This window comes from Callionymus lyra, chromosome 9 (assembly GCF_982586985.1).
Source record: "Callionymus lyra chromosome 9, fCalLyr1.hap1.1, whole genome shotgun sequence".
Taxonomy (NCBI): domain Eukaryota; kingdom Metazoa; phylum Chordata; class Actinopteri; order Syngnathiformes; family Callionymidae; genus Callionymus; species Callionymus lyra.
Genome location: NC_141826.1, coordinates 26,377,373 through 26,390,483, shown reverse-complemented (window position 1 = coordinate 26,390,483; position 13,111 = coordinate 26,377,373). Strand labels below are relative to the sequence as shown.

General features: G+C 38.9%; 1 protein-coding gene across 2 annotated transcripts in view; it reads left to right on the top strand.

The window, feature by feature from the left end:
- Nucleotides 1-13,111, top strand: part of dlg3 (discs, large homolog 3 (Drosophila)) — a 71,104-nt gene that overhangs the window by 20,701 nt on the left and 37,292 nt on the right. For both annotated transcript variants that reach the window (XM_087799849.1, XM_087799850.1), the window contains exons 2-7: nt 5,125-5,178; nt 7,103-7,153; nt 8,117-8,241; nt 10,652-10,821; nt 10,879-11,015; nt 12,508-12,652. In XM_087799849.1, coding sequence (XP_087655975.1) covers nt 5,125-5,178; nt 7,103-7,153; nt 8,117-8,241; nt 10,652-10,821; nt 10,879-11,015; nt 12,508-12,652 — 682 coding nt within the window. The remainder of the gene's footprint in view (nt 1-5,124; nt 5,179-7,102; nt 7,154-8,116; nt 8,242-10,651; nt 10,822-10,878; nt 11,016-12,507; nt 12,653-13,111) is intronic.

Genomic DNA, 13,111 nt, shown 5'->3' with positions numbered 1-13,111 from the left:
GAGGGATGTTGCTAAGTACGAGCGCCGGCCAATGGGGCGAGAGCGCCGGTTGCCATGGGAACACATTGATTATTTAACAGTGTGGACGAGGCCTGCGATGGCGTTGTGCCGCAACCGTGACGATTCCTCAAGCGTTTCCTTTCACGTCTTGAATCATGGTTTAGAAAATAACTGTTGTTTCTTGACCTCCTGAGACCCCGTGACCCTGAGACCTCCTCAAGGTCACGAGACTCAGACACGATCGTTGTGATCCATCATTTGATTCGTTTACATCCATCAGATCTGAAACAAATGATAGCACGTGTGAAAAGTTGACCATTTTAAATAAACTGTGAGCAAGAATAATACTCACGCCCAACTGGAAACACTGCCATCCAGTGGCAGGAGGCCTTCACTGGTTTCTGGACAAACAAACAAATGTAATCACAGTTTTCTGGCATCAAAAAATATATATTTTTAATTTTATCACTGAGTTATTAGACACTTGTTGGGAGACTATATGTGAATATAAGTGATATTGCATCATGACTTTATATCCATGATGACCTTTTGTTCTCCCAGAAAAAATAATGAAAAATAATTTTGAAAAACATGTAAACATAGATAATATTCATTTTAAATAATACAAGTACTGCCATCTGGGCACTTTAGAAAAATCTAGTTTTGGACAAATTGAATAAAATGTATTCACACGTTTAATGTTTAACATTATTAGACACATTTGGTTCTGCAGTGGTCAGTGTGTGACTCGACTGTTCTTCCATGAAACTCTTTATCTTCAACGAAACTCTTTATCTTCAGCTGCTCTCAGAACATCTCGTCCACATGTTTCCAACAAGAAACGATTGAACCAACTTCCCTCAGATTCACTTTTGATAAAACCTGTGTTTTTATTGTTCGTTTTTGTGGACATTTCTTGTTGAAGTTTGAGGTTTAAATAAACATTTAATCTTGAGTCTGGAGTCAGACCGGACTTGGCCCCGGAGCCTGTGAAGGTCTGGGTCACAATAGAGAACTTTATGGTCGATAATGATATAATAAATGCTGGGTTTCGTGCCACAGACTCTGAGACTTGAGGTCACAGACGTTCACATCGTTCATGGTCTGATGAAGCTTCTTGTCTAGTTCGGGTCAATTCAATAACACATCGACTGGTCCACTTTTTCCACCCGGTTCTGATTTATCTGACCCATATCTGCCGGCACCGATCGGAGCTTCAGACTCGTCGGAGAAATCCTCGATTCGACGCGATCTTTGTTGAACCAACATCACAGTTTATACCAGAGTTTTCTCAGAGAAATGTTGTTTCAATGTTTCTCAAAGTTGCTCTGGATTTAGTTTGTGTCGAAGCAAATCTTTGAAATGAAAGTTTCACTGATGTGTTCATTTATAGACGAGATGTAACCAGTTTGGGAGGAAGTTCATGGACACGTGCGCCTCCGACTCACTCCTACGTTGTTTCCTTCTACTCATATATATATATATATTAAAATAACACTTGTTTTCTAGCTGTTTGAATTTAATTGAATATGTTATGTTGACCAGATTATCTTTTTATACTTTCACCTTTTTTTTCCTCAAAACCAAACATTTCGAAACCAATTGTAAGCATAAATAACATCCACGCTGACCTGGAAACACTGCCATCTAGTGGTGGGAGGCTTTAACTTGCGCTTTGTTTTTGCTCAACAAATCCTCTAATTGACATTTCTAGCAGCACAACATTAGTTTTTAACTTGTATTTAAACATTTTTCAACCTATTAACCACTTTTAGGGATACAATCTTGTATCATTACCTTTTTGTAACTTTTAACTCCCGATAAATTATATAAATAAAACACCAGGCATGAGATCAGTGTCCATGGAGGTTAGAAAACATTATCTATGTGTACTTGACAAAAAACTTGGCTCCAAAATATTTGTATTTTTATTGTTGGTTTTTACTTTCCTCAAATTTTTGTCGTACCACAATACTTCTTTTTTTGAATTTGTACATTTTTATTATTTATTGTTTAGCAATGAACTATTTTGTTACACTATGATGGTCTATGATGATTACACTGTGATCTAATGTAATGTAATGTAATCTAATATAATGATCTCCCGGAAAATATTACTTCATTTAAAACACACCAAGCAAAAGATTATTGTTCCTAAAAAAAACTTTTTCAATACATATTTCTGAAAAAAAAACACTGAATTTCTTTCTCGCTGCGTAAAATTTGGATTTTTATTGTATATTTTTTCATGTGAATTTTGAACGACAAACACTGCCATCTAGTGGCAGGAGGTCATGACCTGCACAATCTAGTTTCTGGTCAACAAACCTCTGGTCAACATGATAGTGAATCATCTGGAGGTCGAGCAGGAAATCTGTGGCGAGACGAGATCAGCAGAAGAAGAACCAGAGATGGACGTGGAGGTCGCGACCCTCCAGTCTGGAGACCCGGTGTTTGCTTGTGAGACGCGACACGTCTCTCACGGATGCTTGACTCCCTCAGACTCGTGGTCAGGGGTGAGTCCGGCTCTGAGACGGACAGATACCGAGTCCCGGGTCACAGGAAGTGAAGGAGCTTCAGTCGGTGAAGACACTCACTCCTGTCCACCTGTAGACACTTCCTGGCGCGGACACAAGGGGGCGCTCGAGACGACCTCAGATAGCACGAGGTGTCAGTAAATAATGAAATAAAAAAGGATGAGTCAGCGTCGATCCTGGTCGTGATTCATCTGAGCTCGATTCGTTTGGTCTTCAAACAATCACAGGATTGTATAATATGGAGGAATCTATTAATACATCCTTGTTGTGTTGATGCTTCTGTGTTGTGTAACCACTTTATAACACATCATGTCGTTTTATTCAACGTCTCGGTCAAAACAACACATTTATTTTGTAAATGAAACAAATGTTTACGTTTACCTCGAGTTTTAATTTGAATCTTTCTTTAAAATCGTTGTACAATTGTTGCAGAATCATGTTGAAGAACCGAAGGATAGAAATAATAATAAGCGTCATGTCCCCTCACTTGAGAACTATATTCTACAGAACAATTGATATGTTTTATTTTTGAGGAACCTCTTCTTGTGTTTATCCGTCCATTAAAAGCAACTAAGAATGAGGATTAAATCTTGATGGTTGTCTGCTGGTCCAGTGTTCGTCACTCTCTGTGGTGCAGCAGGAGCTGCTGCTTTACACTTTGTTATGCATTTTTGCATTTGATAAAAAACATTTTTGACCTTTGACCTCTTAAATGTTTCACCTGCAGAGCCGTGGATTATTTTCTGGCAAAAACAGTTTCGATGCACATTAGCCATTAGCTCACCTGCTAGCACAACAAAACAGTGAACTCCCATGATGCCTTTCTACACACCGGTGTATTAGGGGCCGTTGATTGGTCGATACGTTACTGTTTTCTACGTCTATGATGGTGTGTCAAAAGCTAAAAGCTGTGTTGGATAGACTGGGCGGCAAAGCATTTGAGAGTCGTTCAGGTCAGTGTCAGTGAAGTTTGTTGATCTGACGACACGTGTGTTGATTTGAAGTAAAAAAAATGTTTATTGAAAATCATTTGAGTCTCAGTTCAGTGAAGTTTCTCTGAGAGTGAAACACAAGTGAAGTTGATACTCACTCATCCTCACTCATTCATCTCCTTCATATCCTCACTCCTTCATCTCTTCACTCCTTCATCTCCTCACTCCTTCATCTCCTCACTCCTTCATCTCCTCACTCATTCATCTCCTCACTCATTCATCTCCTCACTCCTTCATATCCTCACTCCTTCATCTCCTCACTCCTTCATCTCCTCACTCCTTCATCTCCTCACTCCTTCATATCCTCACTCCTTCATCTCCTCACTCCTTCATCTCCTCACTCCTTCATCTCCTCACTCATTCATCTCCTCATCCTCACTCCTTCATCTCCTCACTCATTCATCTCCTCATCCTCACTCCTTCATCTCCTCATTCATTCATCTCCTTCATATCCTCACTCCTTCATCTCCTCACTCCTTCATCTCCTCACTCATTCATCTCCTCACTCCTTCATATCCTCACTCCTTCATCTCCTCACTCCTTCATATCCTCACTCCTTCATCTCCTCACTCCTTCATCTCCTCACTCCTTCATCTCCTCACTCCTTTATCTCCTCATCCTCACTCCTACATCTCCTCAATCCTTCATCTCCTCACTCCTTCATCTCTTCACTCATTCATCTCCTCACTCCTTCATCTCCTCACTCCTTCATCTCCTCACTCCTTCATCTCTTCCCTCATTCATCTCCTCACTCCTTCATCTCCTCACTCCTTCATCTCCTCACTCCTTCATCTCCTCACTCCTTTATCTCCTCATCCTCACTCCTACATCTCCTAACTCGTTCATCTCGTCACTCCTTCATCTCTTCACTCCTTCATCTCCTCACTCCTTCATATCCTCACTCCTTTATCTCCTCATCCTCACTCCTTCATCTCCTCACTTCTTTATCTCCTCACTCCTTCATCTCCTCACTCCTTCATATCCTTACTCCTTCATCTCCTCACTCCTTCATACCCTCACTCCTTCATATCCTTACTCCTTCATCTCCTCACTCCTTCATACCCTCACTCCTCCATCTCCTCACTCCTTCATCTCTTCACTCCTTCATCTCCTCACTCCTTCATATCCTCACTCCTTTATCTCCTCATCCTCACTCCTTCATCTCCTCACTTCTTTATCTCCTCACTCCTTCATCTCCTCACTCCTTCATACCCTCACTCCTCCATCTCCTCACTCCTTCAAACCCTCACTCCTTCATCTCCTCACTCCTTCATCTCCTCACTCCTTCATCTCCTCACTCCTTCAAACCCTCACTCCTTCATCTCCTCACTCCTTCATCTCCTCACTCCTTCATCTCCTCACTCCTTCATCTCCTCACTCCTTCACCTCCTCACCCCTCAGAGGATCGGTCCACCCATGCTGCTCCTGTGTGTGTGTGTGTGTGTGTGTGTGTGTGTGTGTGTGTGTGTGTGTGTGTGTGTGTGTGTGTGTGTGTGTGTGGGGGGTGTGTGTGTGTGTGTGTGTGTGTGTGTGTGTGTGTGTGTGTCTGCCAGCCTTCACACACTGAGATAATGTGTATCTCTTCATATTCACAGGCCAATCCTCCCCCCATCATTGTCAACGCAGACTCACTAGATGCAGGTCCTTATGTAAGTATCTGTTCTGTTGAACATCTTTCACTCATTCACACCCTCTGACCACATGCGTGTGTGTGTGTGTGTGTGTGTGTGTGTGTGTGTGTGTGTGTGTGTGTGTGTGTGTGTGTGTGTCTGTGAAATGATGATTTATTCTATTTAAACATGAGACTTGAGTGTGAGTCTCTCCTGAGCTCTTGAGTTTGTGCTTCACTGCAGGATCTTTACTGATACAAACATTGTGTTTGTGATTTTATACATGAGTTTATTCTATAAACCAAATATACTGGTTAATAACAACTAGAGTGAGTCAATCATGGTTAATAACAACTAGAGTGAGTCAATCATAGTTAACAACAACTAGAGTGAGTCAGTCATAGTTAACAACAACCAGAGTGAGTCAATCATTGTTAGCAACAACTTGAGTGATTCAATCATAGTTAACAACAACTAGAGTGAGTCAGTCATGGTTAATAACAACTAGAGTGAGTCAATCATATTTAACAACAACTAGAGTGAGTCAGTCATAGTTAACAACAACTAGAGCGAGTCAATCATAGTTAATAACAACTAGAGCGAGTCAATCATAGTTAACAACAACTAGAGTGAGTCAGTCATAGTTAACAACAACTAGAGCGAGTCAATCATAGTTAATAACAACTAGAGCGAGTCAATCATAGTTAACAACAACTAGAGTGAGTCAGTCATGGTTAATAACAACTAGAGTGAGTCAATCATAGTTAATAATAACTAGAGTGAGTCAATCATAGTTAGCAACAACTAGAGCGAGTCAATCATAGTTAACAACAACCAGAGTGAGTCAGTCATAGTTAACAACAACTAGAGCGAGTCAATCATAGTTAATAACAACTAGAGTGAGTCAATCATAGTTAACAACAACTAGAGTGTGTCAGTCATGGTTAATAACAACTAGAGTGAGTCAATCATAGTTAATAATAACTAGAGTGAGTCAATCATAGTTAACAACAACCAGAGTGAGTCAGTCATAGTTAACAACAACTAGAGCGAGTCAATCATAGTTAATAACAACTAGAGCGAGTCAATCATAGTTAACAACAACTAGAGTGAGTCAAGCATAGTTAATAATAACTAGAGTGAGCCAGTCATGGTTAACAACAACTAGAGTGAGTAAGTCATGGTTAATAACAACTAGAGTGAGTCAGTCATAGTTAACAACAACTAGAGCGAGTCAATCATAGTTAATAACAACTAGAGCGAGTCAATCATAGTTAATAACAACTAGAGTGAGTCAAGCATAGTTAATAATAACTAGAGTGAGCCAGTCATGGTTAACAACAACTAGAGTGAGTCAGTCATGGTTAATAACAACTAGAGTGAGTCAGTCATGGTTAATAACAACTAGAGCGAGTCAATCATAGTTAACAACAACTAGAGTGAGTCAGTCATAGTTAACAACAACTAGAGCGAGTCAATCATAGTTAACAACAACTAAAAAGAGTCAATCATAGTTAATAACAACTAGAGTGAGTCAGTCATGGTTAATAACAACTAGAGCGAGTCTTTCAAGATCCTTGCAAAACTCCAGCTGTTCAGAAGCGTCAATGACGTTGATTGACAGGTGTTCACTTGGTAGTTATCAGAACAGGAACTTGTTAAGTTGAGCTTGTTGAAGTAATAACCAGAATATTGACTCACCTGACAGGTACAGTCCAGGTCATCATGTGATCGTGTCGATGAAACATTGTTGTCATGAATGATCGAAGCTGCTGCTTATTATTATTATGTTTTTATTTTTTATGATTAATATTATTATTGTTGTTGTTGTTGTTATTGTTGTACGAGTGGATCAATGGTTCATAGAAATCTATTTGTTTTTATTCTGGATGAACTTTAAACACAAACTAAATTCTTCTCCTTCTTTAAACGTTCGTTAACCTGAGACTTGTTTGTTTCTCAGGTAAACGGCAGCGACGGGATGTTCAAGTACGAGGAAATCATTCTTGAGAGGGTGAGTGACTTTTATTCTTTCTGTTATTCTTTCTTTCTGTTCATTCTTCTCTGATCATGAACAACAGCAATACGTTACATATATATATATATGTATATATATATATATATATATATATATGTTTAGACTCTAGTTCTTCTCATTTTCTCATGTATTTACATTAATGACAATAAACTTGTTCTGATTCTGAAATGTATATTTAAAAAAAAACATATTTTCATGTTTGTTTATGAAACTTTCCCTTAAACCTGTTTCAACTAACGAAAAGTATTACAAATATTTTATTTTATATTCAAATGTTTTTTATTATACATTAAATCATTTGTAAACTAGGGTTTTCTTATTAAAGTTTTAACTGTTTTGTTCTATTTTTGTATTCTTTTAACACAATTAGATTTAAAAGATTAGATTAGAAAAAGATAAATACTTTTAATACATTATTATTGATTTCATATTTTTATATTTTATATTTTTCTGTTATTATATATATTTTTTATTTTGATCGTTTATTTCTAATAATTTCCTCATGAAACAAACTTCAAGTCAAAATACTTTGATCCAGTGACGTATGTTCGCTCCGGACACGCTTGCAAAACCTTCACCTCCGTCACGTGACCTTCACCTCCGTCACGTGACCTTCACCTCCGTCTCATGACCTTCATCTCTGTCACGTGACCTTCATCTCCATCTCATGACCTTCACCTCCGTCTCATGACCTTCACCTCCGTCATGTGACCTTCATCTCTGTCACGTGACCTTCACCTCCGTCACGTGACCTTCATCTCTGTCACGTGACCTTCACCTCCGTCACGTGACCTTCACCTCCGTCTCATGACCTTCACCTCCGTCTCATGACCTTCACCTCCGTCTCGTGACCTTCACCTCCGTCACGTGACCTTCACCTCCGTCTCATGACCTTCACCTCCGTCTCGTGACCTTCATCTCGTGTGGTTCTGTGTTCAGGGAAACTCTGGCCTGGGCTTCAGCATCGCGGGAGGAATAGACAATCCTCACATCCCAGATGATCCGGGGATTTTCATCACCAAGATCATCCCTGGAGGAGCAGCTGCGATGGACGGAAGACTGGGGTGAGTTTCTTCTTCTCTTTCTTATCCTCCCCCTCTTCTCTCCCCCTCTTCTCTCACCCCTGTGTCCAGGAAGATCTCTCCGTCTCTCGTGTTGTTCACGCTTATACAATTCTTATCCTATTAAAACCCTGACGTGTGAGATCGACAGTGTTGTTTCTGGAGCCCCCTGGTGTCAGAGCAGTGTAACTGCAATAATGTGTTTTCACATGTACAATTGTTTTAGAGTTTTTCCTTCCTGGTCATGTGACCCGTATAGAATCTTCTCGCAGGTCGACCAGAAAAGTTACGTCGGGCAAAACATTGTTGAGATGACTTTAATTTAAATAAATAAATTAAGCTTTTCAACTAAACTGAAAAAAATACATTAAATTAACTTTTTATTGGTTTAATTTCATGATGTTTCACCTGTTAAAATGTTGTTATATATTTGAGTCACATGTAGTAACGACATCTTAGACATGAGTGGATGATGAGGGAGAAATGATCTTCGTCATGCTCACACCGCTTTGATGGTCACCCTTCAACTCTACTCTTTTACTATAACTTTTGCTTATTAATTATTTTTTTTTAATTAGGTTTTCTTTTCGTTTTTTTTTTTTAAATCAGTCACTTTCATTTAAAACACATTTACTGTCTTGCATTAACTCAGGGTCAAGTTGACCCGAGGGCCCGAGAACAAATGTGTTTAAACTATTTGATCACATGACACACATAATTACTTTCATAATGATCACATATTTGATCACATGACACACATAATGACTTTCATAATGATCACATATTTGATCACATGACACACATAATTACTTTCATAATGATCACATATTTGATCACATGACACACATAATTACTTTCATAATGATCACATATTTGATCACATGACACACATAATTACTTTCATAATGATCACATATTTGATCACATGACACACATAATTACTTTCACAATGATCACATATTTGATCACGACACACATAATGACTTTCATAATGATCACATGACACATAATTACTTTAATAATGATCACATATGTGATCACATGACACACATAATGACTTTCATAATGATCACATATTTGATCACATGACACACATAATTACTTTCATAATGATCACATATTTGATCACATGACACACATAATGACTTTCATAATGATCACATATGTGATCACATGACACACATAATGACTTTCATAATGATCACATATTTGATCACATGACACACATAATGACTTTCATAATGATCACATATTTGATCGCATGACACACATAATGACTTTCATAATGATCACATATTTGATCACATGACACACATAATTACTTTCATAATGATCACATATTTGATCGCATGACACACATAATGACTTACATAATGATCACATATGTGATCACATGACACACATAATTACTTTCATAATGATCACATATTTGATCACATGACACACATAATGACTTTCATAATGATCACATATGTGATCACATGACACACATAATTACTTTCATAATGATCACATATGTGATCACATGACACACATAATTACTTTCATAATGATCACATATTTGATCACATGACACACATAATGACTTTCATAATGATCACATATGTGATCACATGACACACATCATTACTTTCATAATGATCACATGACACACATAATTACTTTCATAATGATCACATATGTGATCACATGACACACATCATTACTTTCATAATGATCACATGACACACATAATTACTTTCATAATGATCACATATTTGATCACATGACACACATAATTACTTTCATAATGATCACATGACACACATGTTGATGACATAAACAGTCACATGACATGTTCACATGACAAGCATGAAAGATGAAAATGCACATAAAAATGTTTGAACGACCTCCAGCACCGCATATGTATCTATGGAAGCCATGGGTCACTTTGACCCGGAGACAACACAGGGACTGAGGAACCAAACAGGAGAATCTTTTATTTGTCCAACATTCCTTCAAGATAAATAAAGTCCTGACTTGATCTGGACTCAAATGATGTGATCGTTGATAAGTTTGTTCAAAATCATTTATAAAACTTCTGCAATAAAACATGTTTCATTCGAACGATTTTCTTTTCTGATTAATTTTCTTTTTCCGTCATCATAGAAAAACATATGATGTCGACTCATCTTAAGAAACATCTTAAGACGTTCTTATTTGTTCAGGCTTTTCCTTGATTTTCTGGAACTCCTGTTGTGTTCTCAGTTTTATCTTGATCTTTAAAATATATACTTTATTGAGTATTGTTTTGATTGTTTAAGCGCTTTGTGACCCTGGTCTGGAAAAGCTCTATATAAATAAAAATGACTTACTTGCTCAGGTGTGTTGTGAACCAGAACCAAGAGTGTGATCCAAGTCTTCTGCTCCTCAGCGTGAACGACTGTGTTCTGCGCGTGAACGACGTGGACGTGTCCGAGGTGGTCCACAGCCGGGCGGTGGAGGCGCTGAAGGAGGCGGGGCCAGTGGTGCGTCTGCTGGTGCGACGGAGACAAGCCCCGCCCGAGACCATCCTGGAGATCAACCTGCTCAAGGGACCCAAAGGTGCCGCCGGAGCTTCAGGTCCCAGGAACCCGGGTCTCACCGTGTGCTTGTGTCCAGGCCTGGGCTTCAGCATCGCCGGCGGGATCGGGAACCAACACATCCCTGGAGATAACAGCATCTACATCACCAAGATCATCGAGGGAGGGGCCGCGCAGAAGGACGGACGACTGCAGACCGGAGACCGCCTGCTCGCTGTGAGTCCACGTATCCATGACGACCGTTCACGTTCGTAACCATCGATCATTTCACCCGGAGGTGATCGACGACCCTTGTGATGGTGCAGCTGCAGGTCAGAGGTCAATGAGGAACATGGCTCGTGAAACTGATGAAAGTTTGAGCTCAAGAAAATAAGAGCAGAAGTAAAAATACTAAACATGGAACAAAACCATTATTGATCCGAGAAGATGAAACCAGCAGCTGATCGATAAATCCTGACCTTAAAGGTCGAGGATCTGTTGACGTTCATTAGTGAAGAAATTAAATCAAATTCACAGCATTGATCACATGACACACATAATAATCACATGACTTACATAATAATCACATATTTGATCACATGACTTACATAATAATCACATATTTGATCACATGACTTACATAATAATCACATGACTTACATCATAATCACATATTTCATCACATGACTTACATAATATTCACATATTTGATCACATGACTTACATAATAATCACATATTTGATCACATGACTTACATAATCATCACATGACTTACATAATAATCACATATTTGATCACATGACTTACATAATAATCACATATTTGATCACATGACTTGCATAATAATCACATGACTTACATAATAATCACATATTTGATCACATGACTTACATAATCATCACATGACTTACATAATAATCACATATTTGATCACATGACTTACATAATAATCACATATTTGATCACATGACTTGCATAATCATCACATGACTTACATAATCATCACATGACTTACATAATAATCACATGACTTACATAATAATCACATATTTGATCACATGACTTACATAATAATCACATGACTTACATAATAATCACATATTTGATCACATGACTTACATAATAATCACATGACTTACATAATAATCACATATTTGATCACATGACTTAAATAATCATCACATGACTTACATAATAATCACATATTTGATCACATGACTTGCATAATAATCACATGACTTACATACTAATCACATATTTGATCACATGACTTGCATAATAATCACATATTTGATCACATGACTTACATAATAATCACATATTTGATCACATGACTTACATAATAATCACATGACTTACATAATAATCACATATTTGATCACATGACTTACATAATCATCACATGACTTACATAATAATCACATATTTGATCACATGACTTACATAATAATCACATATTTGATCACATGACTTGCATAATAATCACATGACTTACATAATAATCAAATATTTGATCACATGACTTACATAATGATGAGATATTTAATCACATGACTTACATAATGATCCCATATTTGTTATGTAACATTATTTGAATATTATAATCATGTGACTTATTATTATTTTAACGGTGAAAATAATGACTCATATTTACAGTTCAACACATCTCAGCACCTTCTTGACTGTGACCTTCACCTCGTCTGTGGCTGAAGAGTTGTGTCTCCGCAGGTGAACAACATCGTGCTTCAGGACGTGCGTCACGAGGAGGCCGTGGCGGCGCTGAAGAACACGTCGGACATGGTCTACCTGAAGGTGGCCAAGCCGGGACCCGTGCACCTCAACGACATGTACGCGCCCCCGGACTACTCCAGCAGTACGTATCTGCCTCGTCCTCCTCCGAGGGTCGGCGGCGCCGTCCAAACTTTAGTGTTGGATCGGCGTTCGCCGCGGCCAGACACCCACACGCTTAGACACACACACACACACACACACACACACACACACACACACACACACACACACACACACAGCATTCTTCCCACAGCAACAACAAGCTCAGTTCTTCGCCTCCCACTGAGTGTGGACACTTTCTCACATCCCACCTGCTCATGTAGCCCACGATCCTGAGATGCTGCATCTTCACCACACAACACCGACTCCTTCAGAGTCCAGTCTTTCTGTTCCACCTGAAGTCGACTCCGTGGTCACGTGACTCTTGGAGGGTCGAGGTTGACGGACCCTCGTGTCGTCACAGAGTTGGGCTTCAAGTCAGGAGGAGAAGATGGATCTGGAGACGAGGAACATGAACATAAACACACATTCATCGAGTAAC